The sequence below is a fragment of the Caloenas nicobarica genome, chromosome 2, assembly GCF_036013445.1.
Source record: "Caloenas nicobarica isolate bCalNic1 chromosome 2, bCalNic1.hap1, whole genome shotgun sequence".
Taxonomy (NCBI): domain Eukaryota; kingdom Metazoa; phylum Chordata; class Aves; order Columbiformes; family Columbidae; genus Caloenas; species Caloenas nicobarica.
The window spans coordinates 96,413,388-96,433,451 of NC_088246.1; the positions used below are offsets into that span (position 1 = coordinate 96,413,388).

Sequence of the window (20,064 nt, forward strand, 5' to 3'; positions counted from 1 at the left end):
ATGGAGCAGACACTTTCCATACATATTTGCTTGATTAGATAAAATTCAAGCTGCGGCCACGTGTGACTTTTTTTAAGAATTAAAAAGCTCAGTAACTTTTAATGCAATGCTTATTGTCTTCTTGAATAAAGCCACAGTAAAACCATATAGCAAAAAATGCTTTATTTCATCATTAGCTATATAACTAGTAAGAATAAAATGGTGGCTGTAATATTTTTGTTCAGAATAGTTCCAAAACCCAAGAAAAATATACTGAAAACATTAACCAATACTTTATTCCTATAAAAATAAAAAAGAAAAATGATACATTCATTTCAAGAAGTGTCTACATTTTTAAACAATAAATTAAGCTTTGTAATAACAACATCAATTTACATCTTAAATGATTTAAAAGAAAAGTACGGCTTAGGATACAAAATAAACTCTGTCCTTACCTTCCAAATACATCAAATACATTCTTTTATTCCTTTAATGCACTGGCATCTAAGATCTCAGAAAAAGAAATATAGAGTGCTACAGAAACAACCATTAAAAAAAAAAATAGCCCGAGTCACTCAACGGATATTGTCTTTGTGTCTTCTACCTCTCTGAAAAAAATGCTAACGTGTATGAAAATACAAACTTAGTGACCAGAATAGTGGAATCTTTTGCAAAGCTTGCAAAAAAAAAAAAATCCCGACTTTGGCTTTCCCAGCTGTTATGCAATTTATTCCTGTACTACTAAGCACATTTCTGTACCAGTTGCAATGAAGGTCAGTTTTAACCAATCATCATTTCTTATTATGAATGCCTGGCAGATTTTTAAAGCCTTGACAGGACTGTCCTCACTATTTATCTTGTTTTTCTCTATTAAGGTTACACAATGAAGTGTGAAAATCTAAATTATGTTGAGTATTCACTGCACAGGTCACTGGAATATAAGCATTGATACTTGTAATTGATTTTGCAAAATCTGGATTTGAAATACATTTCCATTTGAACACATATACTAATTTGCCACCTAATTTCTACAGACAGTAATTTAATTTCTATTAAAAACTAGGAAAGCAATGGTTACACCAGATTTTTATTCATGTATGTGAATCTCTGAATTAGAAGGGCACTGATCAAGAATAACTCAACTTCTAGCACGCTAACCTGCTGCTTAATTGAAGCAAATGAAGCCCATGAAAATTAACACCACTGGTCTGAGCCTTTTTTCCCTGCAAATGAACGTTGGGCTTCGCTGTTCTTGCAAACTCATGTAGATACACTTGACTGTACATTAACCTGGGCTGCTCAGGCTAGATCTAGCAAAGCCTCTTAACATGTGTGGCAACCTCACTAGTTATCCAGCCACAATCAGGTTCCATTTGTGTCTCAGAAAAAGACATGAAATGAAAACAGCGCAAGTAAGTTTTAGAAGGAATAGATTTGAGTTTTGTTTAATGTTACTTAAAAGCACAAAGCAGTAAATGGGGAAAAAAAATCAGCTTATTTTCTAGGTCAGTCTGACAAAAATTAAAACCTATTAACAGTAGGGCTCTTTACTAAAGAAATTGCCCTAAAAGAAATGATTCATTTAAAACATAGACAAGTGTTTCGCAAAGGGAAAAAAAAAAAATATTGCATTTCCTACACCTATCTTAGCTGTTAAAAACATTTCATCCCTTTTTTTTTTTTTAATTTTGAATAAGAATCAGGTCTTATCTGCCCTGAACAAAACATTTCCTACACGCTTTTTCGAGATATCTTTGTGATTTTTACCACTGTTAGCAGCACTGTTTGAATTCCTCAGAGAGCAGCTCAGTTCAGGTTGGTCTGAATACCCCATTACACCTTCAGCAGGTTAAGTAACATATCTTAAGCAACAGCAACATCACTTGGCCTGTCTGCAACAAAGCCAGTTTTACAGCTGTGGGAAACCTCAACATGTTTTTATAAGGTAAAATAATGACAACTCAAGAAACAACATCAGGAAAACCAAGAAAACAGAAGTTGAGCAACTAACAGAAGTGTCTCATTAACGTCTGCTTAAAATCATTGCTTTAATATTTCAAAGAAGAATTTAATGAGATTAAAAACCTGCAGCTAAGCTCAAAATAACACACAATCTAAGACTCTTACCCACATTCTACTCCCCATTCCCAAAGCCAGCTCTTAAGATGAATGTCTTTAAAAAAGCAAGACAAAATAAAACAAAACCTCACAATAGTTTCTAGTCTGTTAACTACAGCCAAAATTAAACAGTGTCAACAGTCCACACAATCTGCTTTTTCCATTATTTTCTTGGTTCTCAACAATTGCTCTTCATAGTAGTGGTCAAATCAGACCACCACTGTCACAGGGTTAGTCCGAACTGAGAAATGGTTAAATCTGTCAGTATCACTTGCAATATCATCAATATCAAATTGCATTAGATTGCTGTATTTCAACTGTTACTATAATACTATTGTTAAAGCAGAGAGTCACCTGAGATGGCTTAACACTATCAGTGTCAGAACTTAAATGCAAGATAATCCATTTAATCAAAACATTATGTTTTATACAATGAATTAATCATTCACTTGGCTTTCAACTTCCTTTGAACAAAGTATTTCGTGACACAACTTTACCTTCTGTATAGTTTCAATTAATAAATGCTTTTAACCAAGTAGACTAATTGCACGTTACCAACTGAAACACAAACATTTCCCAGTGCACATTCTTTCTGGAAAGGTTTTATGTGAATGAGTAAAATAAACTTGCACTTGAATGCTACATTTCAAGACATAACAATAAAGTCATTATCAATGAAATAATTATATTTAAATTTTAATTGACTGAATATGAACCATGTGTATTTTCAACACTTTCAATCAGTGGGCCACTTATACATTTAGTCTGACACATAAGAACATTATCTACAGGGAAGAACTTTTGTTGTGAAACAGTATCATATGGTGCTTGTAATAAAGCAAATGCATAGTTCTTTAGATATTTCAGAACCACAGTTCTTTTGAAATATAGATATATTTAACCAACTGTTGCATAGCAGAAAAAAGGGAAAAAAAAGAACCAAACGTTAAAAAAAATGAGTGTATATGAAGATCTATTGCTGAATTCTTAAGTACATTCTGATCGCAAATAATTTAGTACCAACACCTAAAAGATAGGATTAGTGAGGGCAAAATTCTGCAATAATTTTTTTATTATTTTTCAAAACACCACCACTATTCAAGATTTGGTTGTATTTTAATGATTCATATTTCATATGTCCTGGTACACAAAAGGCATCCGAGGTTTACGGCATCATTTTTCATATTTTCAACACATGGTAAGATCTGTCCCTCTCACCCTCGTCTCAGAAGTGTTCCACTGTGATACTTCTGAAGACACTCTCAATAGGCATTTTAGTCACTTTTGTATCAAATATAAAGCCACTTAGTTAAAATTTGTTTAATTCCGAAGAATAAATGTTAGTGTATTTCAGAGTCATGAAAAGCGCCAAAGGCTTATTCCTCTGTCTTCATCCACTGCCATGCTAGAAATTTTGAACACTGTCATGATTACAAAAGCACAGCTAAAAATTGAGGTTAAACTCTTTATGAAGGTTATACAGAATCTTGACTTCACAGCATTTTCTTCTATTTGTCAATTGCTTGACAGTTAAAAATTTTGTGTTGAGTTCTACCTTCCCCTGCCTCACCCCCCAAAAAAAAAAAATCACCCGTCTTTTTAATTTCCTAATTCTTGTAGAAAGACAATCCAGCATGAAGAAAACGCTTTCATAATTATGCTTTCATCACAAGATCAGATCTAAGGCATACTTCATCCAGTGCAAAATCATCACACACTACAGAGAGAAGACAAAACCCTCTACATTCCCCCCTGCGGACCCTACAGGTACATGTGCAAAACCCAGCAAGACTGAAATAAAGATGGACACAATTTACAAGATACTTGCGTAGTCAATATTTGCTCTATGGTTTTACAAAATAAAAAAAAAATCAAATATTACAGAGATTCCTATTTTTATCGCTTTGAGTAGTCTCTCAGTGGCCAGCAATTTCAAACAAGTTATTCAAATCCAAATAAGAGTTCATGAATGGTATTACCTAAACCATGTAAGTTTATCACAACAAGAGCAGCATTCGTTGTCAGAATATGACCATCATCATTTAAACACACACATACTAACGTAAGTCAAGCCTCTACCATGTATCTTGACACTGGAGTTATAAATGGAATAAATTTACAGTGTTTTGGTAAATACATATTCAACATGAAGAAACATAAATAGCAATAGGAATATAGCAATAACCTTGAACACAAACAGTGAGTTTAATCAAGTACTTCCACGAAAGAAACAGATGTCAAAAAAGATACGCTCTCAATATTTTCTTACTATTTATTTCCTTGCCTTTTTCCTCCTCGCCTTTTTCACTTCTTGACAAACTATTAATTGCAAGTCATGGCAACTGCAAGGGATGACTTTGAGATCTGGGAACAACAAAACTTAAAAGAAAAAGAAAAAACAAAAAAAGAGACATTTTAACAGAAAGGCACACACATAACAAAAGGGAGGCTTTTGTTAAGCAACCACCCAGCAGGCACACGTTCTTTAGTGGCCACTGCTCCTCCAGTGGGAAAGGGTCACTCTGTTTTCTCACCGCTCAACATTCTCTCCAACAGCAGCAGGCAGACAGCCCTTGTACAACACTTTTCCACTCGCATTTAAAAAAAAAAAAAAAAAGCCTCCTGAGCAACATGTGGATGTCCAGTGTCATTTTACATTTGGGGTCACAGACAGATTGAGTGACCTGATGCAGTTTAGCAAGTTAAAAGTGAACCAGAGCTACGGTCTCTTGCCTTCCAATCTGCACCCAGTCAAGGAAGAAGATAATGATCCAAAATATTACAAAAACTTCAGTGAAAGTGAAATCTGGAATGCAGTTTTTATGAATGAGCAAAAAACCTATTCAGCCTTCAGCCTAACAAAGCCAAGAAGCTTTCCACGTTGGCAGTTACCCTGCGTGTTCCAATTAAAACTCTTTTGATCAATAAATAGTAACCAGGTATCTTCCTTATCTATAACTAATAATGTAATCTTGAAGAAACGACTAATCCTACCGAAGACAAAAGTCAGCAATTTTGCACATCCTACATTCACTTTTCAGCTCTCTTCTGGGAAAAAACATAACCTTCTGGTAACGTGAGAGATGCAAATTCTGCAGCTGTGGCAGTTTCTACAATGAAACTCCAGATACAAGTGATAATATCCATAATAGAAACCATAATTCTAAAAATATATCTGAATAAGTGTGTATATATATCTAAAAAGAAAATGATCTAATTTTCTCTTTTCTACACATATAAACATCTGGCTAATATGCCGCAAAATTTTTTTTCCTTATTTAGGACTAATCTTTTAAATAACAGAGTTTTAAACAGTCCCTCAGAATATTTTTTTAAACACTATCCAAAAATGAAGAACTATCTCAGGGTAATCAAAAAGCACACACAAAATAAATTAACATCATACAAATGTGGTTATATTGTTCTGAAAGTCCAATTCTCCCATTTGAAATGAAATGGAGACCAGTGTACCTTAGGGTGAATTATTCAATGTACAAATTCATTCTCTCTCTCTGTGTAAATCTTCATGTGAATTTAGCTGCATTTCCATAAAGCAAGAAAGACAGTAAATTCGCAGAACTCTTGCAAAAGGGAGTTGTGTTTCATTGGATAAGAGCAGTTTTTACTGAAGGGCAGCAAGTCAACATTTTAACACCGTCTAAACACTAGCAACAGCTGTGCCCTTGTAAGCTTCACACCTTGAATTAGCAGCAACATAATTCATGGGTTCAGTAGTAATTTTTCTTCCAGTATTGGGTTAGACTACTTTGCATATACAGTAAATCGAAAGTCTAGGACTTGTGTGCAACATTAATCCACATTTACATCTGAGAACTCATAAATACACATGGAAACAAAGGTGACAGAGAATTAAACCTAATTTTAAGTTAAAATGTTTTCAGTCTACGTATAGAGACAGTAGTGAAAAACAAGTATAAAGGAATGGACAGCAGAAACAGAGCAAAAGGAGTAAAAGAACTAAAACTGTAAGAAGTAGGTCACTGCTAAAAGGGCAACTTGCAATTAAAATTGATCAACAGAAGATGTAAATTGTACCATCTGCAGAAACGCTTAAATGCAGCATTATTTTGCACATCACATACAGTAGATGTGATTCCTAAGAAGTGTATTATAACAACTGGCATACTTACTAATAGAGTTATGGTAACTGAATACTTACTTTCTCCAGCTCTTAATATACAGTAGTTATGCATTAGCCTTTAAAGCTCTTCGTCAGCCTTTTAGAAGTCAAGGTTACATTTCCATGAATATTTAGTGTCCCAATAAGAAAGTTACAAATATTCACCTTCAGTGAACTTTCATACAATAAAAATATATTAAATACCCTCTTAAGCTGAATCATTTCAATACTGTTAGCTTTCTTTTTGCTATTTCAAAGGAAACACAAGGACCTTTGTAACTTCCAAAGTGAAGGATGTTTTAAGGCAGTAAAAGAGATGTATTAAGGTTTCCATGATTGTTTATGGTTGTCTATGTGAATAAAGCATATTACACACAATTGCTCTCATATATTTATCTACATGACTCCGTTATACTGTACATGATTTAGCAATCTTCTTGAGAAATTTAAAGTGCCACAGTTCAAATGTGCTCATCTGTCTTTCCATGGGCTTCTAGTCCATTCTAGTTGCTTTCAGAAAAAAGCCCCTGATTTACTTAAAGAGCAGTCTTTTAGGTGAAAAAAGAATTCATCCCTCACTGCTGTGCTAACTGGAATCCAGTGGTCGAACCAATCCTTCTTTGTAAACACGAAGAATAGCTTCACAAACAAATTTGTATTGACTCTGTATAAAAAAGAAAGAACAAAAACATTTATGAATGATTAGTTAAACTCCTGATTATACAGTAGTATTTAATAGGACTAACAGTCCCACCGCTTCCTTTTCTCCTGGACAATGACAGGAGAGGAGATACAAAGAATGAAAGAGAAAATCCAACTCAACTGGCTATGTTTACAGCATACATAGGTAACATTTACTTCTCTATGAAGGACAAGCATTAAAAAAATCTCACACCATCTATTTTTTTGGTACTGTTAGTCTGATTATTACAAGTATTCTAACCTTACCAATTTTGCAGTTACATATTACTGAACACATTTAAGTTATGTGACCAAAAATGCATTTAAAGTTACAATATAGGATATATAGGCCCCACTGCCTTGCTAAAACCTTTTTTTTAAACTGACTACACTATTGCAGAAGATATAGTTGCTTTATTTCCAATTTGTGATCAGACCACACATTTCCTTTTATAACAGAATGGGATCAAAACCTTTAGAATTAATATTTTTGAAGACCAGCAGCCACATTAATTTTTCTGTCATCCAACATTTTGCACTCATTTAGTTCTTATAAAGTCTTCAGAAATTAGATTACTGTTTCTTTTCTGAATTATACTATTAGAAAGACTATTTCTTTCATGATCTTGTGATGCACCCATTTGTTAAAAGCAATTAGGCTGTGAGCCTCTTTCTGAAAAGTGATACAAGGATACATTAGTAATAGAACTAGTGCAGAACTTAAAAGCCACATAGCCTAAATAAATTTTTGTGACTAGCACAATCCCAAGAATACAGGATGATGGAAATGTAAAATAACTTACAAAGATCAAAGTATACCTCTCCTCTGAAAGTACTTTCCACTACTGTCAAAACCCCAAAATGAACACCTTTCTCAAAAGCTCGATGTCATACATTCAGAGATGCGCAGCTTCGCATTTTCTAAATCCCTTTTTACATCTTTGAAATCTTTTCCCAGCTGGCCTTGTATGTCAGCTCTCATCAGCTCTCCAGGAGCCTCTGGAAACACTTCCCCAATATCTCCCAAAGGACAGGGCTAAAAGATACCACTTGGACTGTGAAGGACCTTAGGTTGCATTTAAATACCAGTAGTTAGGAACGTTATTCTCCATAACCTGCAATACATTTTAACTTAAGTACATAAAAACTTAAAGAAAACGTGGGGATGGAAATTAATTTTCTGTATCTTGATTTTCCTGCCTTTTCTTCAACCCTTCAGTCAATTACTCCCACCTTCAATATCACTCTGTTCTTTTGTCTTTATGTCTTAATTACCTTGACTTTTCTCTTCATTGTTATTGTCATTTGCGTATTTCTACTGCCTGAACAAGCCAAGTGTGATATTTAGAGTTCTGTTCAATCCTTTGTTAACTCCTTTGTGTCATCAAGTTACTGAACAAATAGGAATGAACACTTGAGCATTGCTTCTTCTGACTCAGACTCTGACTACTTGTTTTCTTATCTGTAACTTGTATTCTTACTGCTCGCTCAGCTGATAACTAGTCGTGTTTGTACATCCTAAAGCACTGCTTTCTGTACTGTTTAGTATCTCTAATTGCTCTTTGATGGAACATAATGGTTAATTTTTTTAAATTTTTTTTAAATGAAAGGCCATACAGTTACACAAATTTTGTTGTAGCCTTATTATTTTGGTCGAAGCTTTTGTTTTGCTGTTCCTGATGACCAAATTACAGGTTTTGAGAAACTACAGCTTTCAATATGATTAACAGCAGACACTAAACTGACCAGTTAATAGCTCGGATGAGTCCATTCTTACTATCCCCGTCTGATGGTAACTCATAACATGCATCTGGCTATGTGTATCATCTTGGAATCGGAGCACACACACGATCCCCTCAGGGCAGCTGAACAAGCTTCAGGCAAGGCTATTACAGCCGAACAATCCCTAATGGCCTCCCTCAGAAGCCCACAGCCGAATATCAAATCTGAAGCAGTGGGGCTAGCTGGAATGCAGACATGGGAATGAGATCGAGCACCCAGGATACATCAAAATGTGAACATGCAGTTCTTTGATATTCTGCTTTCTCACAGTTGAGTCCTTGCTTCTGTGTGTCATTTACAGCACAGTATGCCAGTTCTGCTCATTGGCTTTTCACAACAGTATCTACGCTCTTCAGAAATAACAAGAGAATTTAATTTCACAGTATTGCTGCTACACATCATCCCTCTCCTGATTGTACTGATAGAAAACTGTGGAACACAGCCAGTGAGGTAAAAAATCCTATTTTAGATACTCAGTTTCCCACATTTGGGGTCTGTCTGTCAGTGTATTTATTGCTATTCCCGATACTCTTCAGTTATGTCAAAGTGTAGAGCGCAAGGACAATTTCTGCCGATTTCTGTTCTAATGAGAGGTAACTTGGCCTTCTGGCAAGCTGAAGTTTACTTCAGGTTCTTATGTCTGATTGTCAAAAAGGCAATCACCTCTGTGAAGTTTAAACCTGAACTTGCTCAGTTCATTTTAGAAACTGAGGGGCTTAGACAGGTACAACTCCATAAGTCAACATTCAGCTCCCTTAACCTTGAGACTAGCCTTTCTCCTCTCATGACATATTGTGTCTTAAGCTTGACTTTCATTTCTGCAAGGAACTGGCAGGGGACTCTTCAGAGAACTCCCTCCTCACCCATACAGTCCCAATGCACATCCAGAGAGTGCACTCATCCTGCAGCGAACAAGAGTCCCAGCAGCAAGCATGAGCAACCTCTGCTCACAGAGCACTCTAATGATACACAACCAACCATAACTCCTGACACTTTCACACCCTTTGATAACACAAGACTGTTTCCCCATCTAGTCAATCATAATGCTCGCTCCTGCAGTCATTAATCTGTTAATGAATAGAATTTGTCTTCTCAAGTTACCTTCTTCCTTTCCTTGATCAAGTGAAAACCAAGGCATTTTCTTTTGAGGATGAGACACAGAAATGCCCAATTTAACTGTTGACTTTGTGGGTCTAAACTCCTTTACTTCTATTGAAGTACCAGAGAGAGTGCAGAGGAGGGTGACGAAGCTGGTGAGGGGTCTGGAGCACAAGTCTGATGAGGAGCGGCTGAGAGAACTGGGGCTGTTTGGCCTGGACAAAAGGAGGCTGAGGGGAGACCTGATCGCTGTCTGCAACTGCCTGAAAGGAGGTTGTAGCATGGAGGGTGTTGGTCTCTTCTCCCAAGCAGCAAGTGATAGGACAAGAGGAAAGGGCCTCAAGTTGCACCAGGAGAGGTTTAGATTGGATATTAGGAAAAAATTCTTCCTGGAAAGGGTTGTCAGGCATTGGAACAGGCTGCCCAGGGAAGTGGTGGAGTCACCATCCTTGGAGGTGTTTAAAAGGCATTTAGACGAGGTTCTTTGGGACATGGTTTAGTACTAGAGTTACATTATGGTTGGACTCCATGATCCTGAGGGTCTCTTCGATTCTATGATTTGTCATAGGGCATTTAACTCTCCGAGATAATCCGTACTTCATATTCTGTCATCCAACCTCTACTCAAGAAAGTAGAGCCTCCCAGACTTCATTGTTTGTCTCTAATGTCAATATGTTCATTTTCAAAGCCAACACAAAATTGCCGTCATGATCTCAAATTGTCTTTGAACCACTTCCATCTTAAAATCACCTTACACTTCCATATTTCAGTTACTGATACTACCCAGCTTTTCCTGAATTTCATTCTTGCCCTTTGTTTTTCCAAACTGGAGTAGTGGCATGATTTTAAAAAATGCATATATTGTTCTTATTGATTTTCTATACCTAAAGCAGTCTCTTGAAAAGCCACTTCCTCTGTTCAAATCATACCCCAAAACCTTTAATTTAATCTTCAGTTTAATAACTTCCTAAAAGGCTCTGTACTAAGAATTTAAAAAAATATATATATTCTAGCTTCTTGCATAGAATTTAGACAAGGAACTATAAACATATGATTTGGGCAAGTCCGATTCTAACTACTTGTAATATATAGGAATCAAATATCTTTTAAGGGCACAGTAAGACATATTTACAAAAAAGTTAAATACACACCTCACTGGCAAAGCAGCCATTGCTGCATATGTTATGCTAAATGTAGAAAGCATGAAATACAATGGCAACTGAAGATTCATACAACTAGATCGTTTTAAACAATTTTGTAACTGTTTTAGAACTGTAGAAGTGCAGTATATATACAGAGAATGAGGCTGCTTCTCCATCACTTACTGATGTTTGCACCATCATAGCTCGCTGGTCTCGCATTTTTCGTACAATATCCAGTGGATAAACAGGCTGGTTTCTTTCAATTAAGCACATGGCTGTTTCCATAGTGACCAATACACCAGTGCGACCGATTCCAGCGCTGTGAAATGTAGCAGAAAAATAGTCTATAAAATTAGGTTTTTGCAATGTACCCGATTCATATCGCAGACTTAATATTAGCATGCTAAATAGCCTTAGAAATTACAGGAAGACCTTAATAAAATCAGAACAGAGTGTGAAGCTTATCTTTTAGGCAACGTCAGTAGTATTTCCTAACAATTATTAAAAAGAAAAGATGTTTTCATAAAAATAAAACCTCACTTAAAGTAAAAGGATTTTTAACAATTATAACTGCTTACAAATCTAAATGTACTGGTTTGGTATTTTTGACTAACAAAGAGCTAATAGACTGCTTTTTGACAAGGACTTGAACAGTAGGAAAAAACTTTGCAGTACCATTCAAAATGAGGTTACAGCAGTGGTAGAGGATAAAAATGGAGAACAACTTATATTGCAGATTATCAGCTCTGTGACAATTATGTGACTAAGACATTTCACCACAAGGTTGCAGGAGAAAGGGAGAGAAAAGAAACTTGTCCTTTAGACACAACACCAGTGCTTCTGTCTCCATCAGTGAATGCTGGTGTTGCATAGTTTAACATTTTCATCTAATTCAAGGAACCTCCTGTCTTGCAGACAAACTTTTCAAAGCAAATGCTACTCTAAGGCTGAAGCAAATCTATAATCAGAATTTTAAAGTACCTGCAGTGAACAAGGACCGGCTCATTCTCTACTCTCTTTGGCCTCATACAGTTCACGAACTCCAAGAAGTCCATGGAGTCATCAGGAACACCATGATCAGGCCAAGCAACGTACTGGAGATGGGTGACAGTATGTTGTTGTTCTGTCTAAAATACAGTAAGATTTTCAAAAAAAGCATTCAGTGTTATGACTCCTGTATTGATGTTTAATAGATACAAGTCATGCTTTTCTCTCTAAGCGTATTCTGCAGGTGCTGTAAGACGCATATGACATAGAGAATATTCGTCATTTTAAAATTCACAATAAAAGTACAAACATGTAAGGCTTAAAAAAAATTCAAAGGCATAACATTTTCTAACTAAATGAGGTACCAAGCTTTATTTCTGTCCAGATTTTCTGTTTTTTAATTTGCCTGTTGACCTATTCTACCTTGACATCAGTGATTGACCTGATGTAAAATGCTACGAGACTTATGCGTAATAGTACTATATAATAGTTTAGAACAGGATGGTAGAAACAGCTGAAAACAGCAGAGCTATTCAGGACATCAAAATAACAGGAGTCTTGGGACTACACAATCACAGCTCAACAGGACGGTAATGAGACTATACACAGACTATAGCACTGAGAAACGCTATGCTTGCATACTGTTTCAATGCTGTAAGGTGCTTATTGCCTGCAGTACATTAGGTCTTCCCATTAAAAAAAAAATTGAATGCCATTTTTATCTCATTCTGCAATCCAGATCAATCTCTCAAAGTACAGCTGCAGATCTATTTTCAATATAAATGTCTGTGTGCATTTACAGATTCAGTTACAATATAAAGTTGCCTGTAACATTTGCTAACTCTGGTTTCTGTTAGAAAACAACGTCTATATTGTTCTTACATACGTATTCATTGCACATATATGAATGATTTCTGTATGATCCACAGAATGTTTTTCTTTAAGAGAGGAATATAAATAGTTAAAATGTTCTGTTGTATGAAGAGCTATTTTTTCATTCAATTATAAATGGTTTTACAGAAGCTCTTTCAGTTTAGCTCTTTGTTAACTTTGATTATGAAATCAATCAATCATCTTTGCCTTCAGATTGGGCTCAACTGCTGCATTAGAGATGTAACCAATGATTAGGGTGGGAAGGAAAAAACCTAAGACATCCCTGAGCTCTGCTGCATCACGCAATGAGGATCTCTCACTCCTGACAAACTGACATGAGTCTTCGCACTGTTCCTTTCCTTCTTCCACATGTTTAGCAACAGTTAAGCTGTTAGCTGCATTTTATCAATGTCCATTACTAGACTCAACATTTGACACCCTACTGAAATATAACTCTCCTTTATCAACGTATTAGTCTACAAAAGCTGGCCTCTCCCTAGTGGTCCGTGCAAGAATGCTTCCATGATGCTAGTGACTTTAAGAGGTTTTTGTTCCTTTCCTCCTACGTGTACAACTACTGAAATATATGGCCTGTTTTAAATGCCTTGAACTGCTTGCTGTCCCCTTCCACTTGAGGAAGTGGTTTCACTCCCATTATTTTTATAAAATCAGGCTTTACTAGTCCTGCTTTACAAGTCTAAACTTACAGAAAGTGAGATGGCAAGAGCTGCTCATGGCCTGGTTGCTATGTTGTTCCAAAAATATTTAATGTTTTTTGTACTCACATGGACTGATGTCAATTGAATTTATGTATTTGGTATTTCTACAAAAGAACTTAAAAATGGTGGATTAAAAAAATAAGTCCAAACAACTTACAGACTCCAGTGACACTTCTGGATTACATAATTTGCCCAGTTTATCATCAGCCATTTGGCCAACATTTACTTGGCAAGCAGATACAGAGGTCTAAGACATCGTATCTGTCCTAGAGTTATTTATTGCTGTCCTTTAGATAATGGTTAAAAGTCAGAAGAAAAAAAGAAAAAGAAAAGAGAGGTACTTGTATCTATCCCTCCTATGCAAATGCAAGACATCTACTGCAAATGCAACTTAATTGTGGTTAAGCTAGAAGATTGGATTTTGCTCAAAAAGGCAAGGTAAAGACACATGATCTTTTTTAATAAGTATGCTATTGGGATTGTATCTCCAAAGTCTAGGGCTGTCAGAGGTTAATGCCTCAAATGGCTGCTGTAACACTTGCAAAACAATCTCATTGTCAAGACCTTCAGCCACAAAAACAGCCATTCTTCATCTTTCTGCAGTTTGCAGCCTTGCTTATTGTAATTACACCAAAATGCAGGTGTTCTCATTTAATTCTCCTAAAATGACTCCCTCATTAATAAAAGAATCGGGTATTCTATAAGAAAACAACAGACAGAGCTTAGAATGTTAATACACATCTAAAAAGGAGTTTAGGCTTGAAAGGTCAACCTTAATTTTGACTTTTCTTAAAATCCAAGCAATTGATTTCACATTTCATCTTTTCATTTAATGTCCTTTTTGGTCTAGGTTATAACATGACCTTCAATTAACAAAAAATGAAAAGAAATTTCACCATGTAGAACTACATTAACCTTGAAATGGTTCTATTATCTTCTGAGCAGGAAAAGGTATGCTCTTTGCTAGTGGGCTTCACAAATATACCTTGAAAGCTGAAACTCACTGATCAGGGTTAAAGGCTAGTTTCTGAAGAGTAGATATTTCACAGTGGTTATTTCTTTGGACAATTGTTCCCATTTCATTATGCCTCTGCACACGCTTGCCATGACACCTTTAATCTACTTCTGTTCTTCGGCTCTTTAGTATTCAAAACAAACTCATTTTCTTCTGCCACAAGTATTTGACAGAACAGAACATGTTCAGTGCAGACACTCTTCAGAGAAGTCTTTGAAATACCTTTGCAGTACAACAGCTTTGTTCAAGACATTTATGACATGGTCAAATATATATATAACTCCTTGGAAAGAAAATATACAAGGTCTTGTTTGATTTGTGGAAGCAAAAGTTTCAGTGACTCAATCTAAGAATCTTTGACGTGAGCAAACTCAACATTTACCTCACAAACTCTTGTATGACACGTATCTGGCAAGGAAGACAAATGGCATAGAAAGCCTGAGCCCAAACAAATAAGATGTGTATAAAGTACAGAGTTTCTATTTTCAGCTGTTTATAGCAAAAAGTGCAGGCAATATCCTCACTAATTACTGCCTTTTTTTCATCTAGTAGCAATTTAGCACAGTCACTAGAAGGCCTACATGCTGGTCGCTCATAAACAGAAAGATACCCATCATTCTTTATCTTGCAATTTTACCTCCTCCCTTCAGCAAACAGCAATATCCTTCCTTAGCAAAATTAATTTATGCTTAATCTTTTTGAATTGCTGCATCAATTTATTTTCTTTTTTTCTTTAAGCCATCACCTCCATCATTGTGACGTCCACGGAAAGTGATAGCTTTTAAATTAAAGAGAAGCTTATCTCCCCAAATCTTTCTATTTGCATTTTCACTGTCTGTACATTCATGCTAAACAGTCCATATCATGACTCAAGGTATTGTCTTAATTAGCTTGACCTGGATTGTTTATGAGGGGTAAGTGCTTTCTCAGCACTCATTCCTCATTCATTATAGCGATGGTATAACGTGTCTTTAAAGGATGAAGTTCAATCCATTTTTAAACATCTTGAATTTTTTTTCTTTTTGTTTGAATGATTTAGTTTAGTTGATAAAACTAATCAGGTGAGAGAATGACAGGGCACTTCGGAAACAACTAACAAGGTGTGGCAAACACTGACATAAGATGTAGCAGACTAGAAATGAAAAACCCAAAAAATCTCCCCAAAACAAACTGGCAAAATTATATATCTTCAAAGTTACGTGAATTTTACGCTTCAGCAAGTATTATCTCTACAGTCTTACTAAGTTCCATGGGTGGGTTCTAGTCACACTTAACTGAAATCAAGAGATGCTTGTTGAAACAAGGGAGAGCAACAAAAAAGTTTGTTTCAAAACATAACTGGATGAAATTGGTGAAATCTAGTGGGCAATGATATGTTGCAAGGCAATTATCTTAAAGGAAAATGAATGAAAGTTTGCTTCAGGTTTCCCATGATATTTTTTCAGTGATTAAAAAGAAATATTTATCTTATTTTACAAAATAGTGCACTGTGTGATGAACTTTTCACTCACAGTACACCATTTCTTTCCTTTGGTCTGTTTTCTCTTGTCCTCAAAGTGTTCTGATGCTCTTCTAATAAATAAATAAATAAATACCTACCTCAAAAAAGCCCCCTCTAGGTGCCTTTTTTAAAAATTTTCTTTTATTTTCCTACAGAATACCTTTCAATCTTGGTCTTGAAAAGGCAGGAAATTAATCCTTATTTCATTTCAAGAGGCTTAAAAAGGTTACAAATATTTCATACGTTTGCAGTCATTTGCTGATCCTCAATTTCAGGTAAAGAGGCACCGAGCTAAAGTGCATCAGAAAAATTCTAAAAAGTTTCTTGTTCCCCCAAGTCTTCTGAACGTACATGAACAAAAGGCAAAGGGAACCATTTCATAGACTTTCCTTTTGAGCTATTTTCCCCTAAAGGCAGATTTGAAATCTATGTACTTATTTCACAGGAAACTCACAAATGCATCTTTCCAACAGAAATCAAGTCTCTTGTGAGTCTGGAAGCTTTATCTGTCTTAGTATTAAAAGCTACTTGTCTTCATAAAGACCAGTCCGATGATGCTCACGTTAGTTCAGGGAATAATAGAAAGCTGTTTTGAATTCATATGACTTTTTATGTATTCTTCAAAGAATACAACAATATCTGTGAGAGGCAGTACATATAAAGCTTTGCAAAGTCTACTCAAGTGCAAGATGTCTCCAAAAGAATACATTTGGTCAGCTTTAAGAAAGCAGCGCAAGTGACATGTAAAACTAGGAGATACTTTGGTGTTTCAGAGAGTTCTTTCACTATGCTTTAACGTGCTACAAAAGTTTTTATTTCCATCTGAAACACCAAATTCAGACACAGCTATCAATTATTAGGGTCATATTTTTACTGTATGGGATAGCTCAATGTTGAGTGTTCTTTTGAGTGTGGCCACCTTGTCGAATAAACTTGCCTTTAATGAAAAAACAAAACAAAACACCACAAAAAACAAAACCAAAAAAACCCCTCCAAACAACCTTGCCCTTATGGCAACAAACACACGTCCATCTAGGACTAGCTTTAGCGTGCTTTTGTCTAATCCAGAGAAATGTATGAACGCATAGGCCTTTACATTAGAAGGGATGTTCTCAACAGAGATCTATCATGAGACAACTTACACAGTTGAAGATCCTTATAAAACTTTCACATTTGTTAACATATCTACAACGATACACTACATGCTCACACAACCTTTATCTGAAAAAGAATTAACTTGTATTAAAAAAAATGGTCTGTGCCATTCTCATTAGGATTTTGACTTATCACGTGCTAGTAGACACCTGAAGTGTAAACACATACTGAATACAGTCCCTGGTGAAGTTACTTACAATTATGTATCAGTTTGATAAATACTAACCAAGAAAATGAACAAGTATTTGAAAAGAGTAAACTAAAATTTGCTAGAAGCATTAGCTAACCAAAGTTAATTGGCAATCAACCAATTTGAGTGACAGGGACTAAATGTTTGCCTACATATACTCAGCAGTACTGCTTTAGTGAGGTTAGTTTCTTCTGTGCTGACATTAAAGTTTAGCACTTACAGATTAATTGGCTGGAAAACAACCGCAAATCATACTGCTCCCTGACTGGATGGTTTATCATAGTTAGAAACTGAAACACTGTAAACCATATTAACTGAAAGACCTTTAAGTATTGGCATCTCACATGTTTATGACTACAAAGGAAATCTTAATCACATTAAAACAAATTTAGAAGCACTGTCAAGTAATAGATTCAGTTACAAATTTATGAGACTGAAGGCTTGTTCATCTTGCTGTAAAACATCAATGAAATGTTACATTTCAAAACAGATATTTCATTTTTCTTACTACTAGCAATTCTAGTAACAATAAAATCTACTTAATTATACAGAAGTTTAAAAGACTGACTAGTATTGTAAGTATAAATTAGAATTTGGTAAACACACAGTGATTTCTTACACATGTATCTTGTGATAGCACAAACCCTTCATCCTTTTAGAAAATATATGTGACTATAGAATTTTGGAAAAGAGATTAAGAAGGAAACATATAAGAAATGTAGGACAACTTACAAACAAAAGCCAAACTTCTTCCCCTATATTCAGATTGTGAGAAGTCTAGATGTGATCTGAACATAAATTTCGCAGCACAAGCTGATAAAAGAAGTACTCCATGTATTTAACTTTCTCTTTGCTTTATAACCTTTCCATTAGCATAAAGTATTAACTTCTAAGGAATGTAAGTACTTGACATAAATCGAGCATATTTTGATTGAGATATATAAGGATTTTTTCTTTTTAAAAAATCTGACTGAAGATGAGGAAAAGGAAATGGTGAGATCTTGCATCTCTTCTCAAAACAACATAATGATTCACTTCTTTGTTACCTTTCCTCACTGTATATGTCATTAACCAAGTGACCCATATTTCATCCTTGAAAGAGCACAGTTACTTAGAAAAAAATCTCTCGTTTAAAATCTAAATACTCATGAAGAGTTAGTGACTGAAAAACCATTTACAGAAAAGCACTAAACTTATTTATGAAATTACAGTACCCATACAGCACAATGTATTAACGTACTATAGAACTTCAATAAGTATGTTTTTGAAGAAGCGCTAAACAAATATCATACTATGTTGATTCATATAATACATATTCTTTTTATAAAAATGTGTACATATACACACACTTGTATATTCACACACAGACACGTACATGCTCAGACTGAGATTCTATATCTAGAGAGAGAGAGAGAGAGATATATATATATATATGTAATCATGCAGCTTACTTTGGGATAATTAAAGATAACAGGCATTTACCTCCACTTTTGTAATCACCATTTCTCTGACAACGTAAGCAATGGTACAATCTTCAGAGTGGCACCTGACACGAAAATTGCCATATTCCATTACATCCGGTGGATCAGGCCAATACTGATGACATTTGGTCTGTAAAGAAAATTAAGCACACATTAAGACTTTATAGAAGCACTTTTGTTTGCATGCTATGGTTCAGGGAATTCAAGGAGCAGTATAAAATCTATTCTGGTTTGCTGGTGAGCTGTTTACATCCAAATTGGAAAGTAAGATGAAAAAACAGACTAAATTCTCTATAAACTTGTGTTTTAACAATTTTAATAAAAATTCGGGTAAAGATACTTTCTGTCTGGTACTAAACTGCAATCACTACAGCAGGGGTGTCAAACTCTTGTTTCCCCCAGGGGCCACATCGGCCTCGTGGTTGCCTTCAAAGGGACGAATGTAATTTTAGGACTGTTTAAATGTAGGGGTAGTTACATTTATACAGTCCTAAAATTACATTCGGCCCTTTGAAGGCAACCGCAAGGCTGATGTGGCCCCCAGGGGGAAATGAGTTTGACACCCTTGCACTAAAGTGACTTCTCCAAGCATAACGTAGGAGAAGAAAAGTGTAGGGGTGCAGTTCATAACTATCTCCAGCCACCTAACAGCAGGTTATAGCAAAGACGGTGCCACACTTTTGTTGAAAGTGAACAATGAAAGGACAAGAGGTGACTGAAAAAAACATCTGATGACACGCTGGCAAAATCGATTTCTCTGAGGATGGTCAAGCATAGAAGCAAGTTGCTCTATGAGAGTGTAGAATCTCCAACCATGGAAATAATAAAAACTTAACTGAAGTGACGCTGTACAACTTGTCTGAACTTCAAAGCTACCCCTGCTTTGAGCAGAGAGGAGTGGACCAGATCCCTCCACAGGTCGCTTCAAATACGAATTATTCTTAGGCATTGAAGCAAGATCATGCTGGAATGCAGGAAATAGTAGAAATCAGCCTTTCCCTCCCTATTCCAACACTGCAGTCTCCCAGCGGAGGGAAAGAGCAAGGCAGGCACCAAGAGACAACTCATTCTGCAGAGAGAGAGGGAGCAGGATCTTCAGATCCCTACCACTCTACTACTGAAATTATAAAGCCTTCCTTTTTCTGGTTCACCTTCCAAAGGCAGATAGATAGGCACATCTAGCCAGTGTACATGTAACTTTC

The 20,064-nt window shown here is 35.7% G+C and overlaps 1 protein-coding gene across 5 annotated transcripts in view; it reads right to left on the bottom strand.

Annotated features, from left to right (window-relative positions):
• Positions 1 to 386: 386 nt before the first annotated feature.
• The window catches only part of PTPN3 (protein tyrosine phosphatase non-receptor type 3), a 150,863-nt gene continuing 131,185 nt past the window's right edge, over positions 387 to 20,064 (bottom strand). For 4 of the 5 annotated variants that reach the window (XM_065628028.1, XM_065628029.1, XM_065628030.1 and 1 more), the window contains 4 exons: positions 18,864 to 18,992; positions 11,923 to 12,068; positions 11,125 to 11,260; positions 387 to 6,902 (listed from right to left, as the gene is read on the bottom strand). In XM_065628028.1, coding sequence (XP_065484100.1) covers positions 6,825 to 6,902; positions 11,125 to 11,260; positions 11,923 to 12,068; positions 18,864 to 18,992 — 489 coding nt within the window. In that variant the 3' untranslated portion in view covers positions 387 to 6,824. The remainder of the gene's footprint in view (positions 6,903 to 11,124; positions 11,261 to 11,922; positions 12,069 to 18,863; positions 18,993 to 20,064) is intronic. The other variant, XR_010605752.1, reaches the window with a different exon arrangement.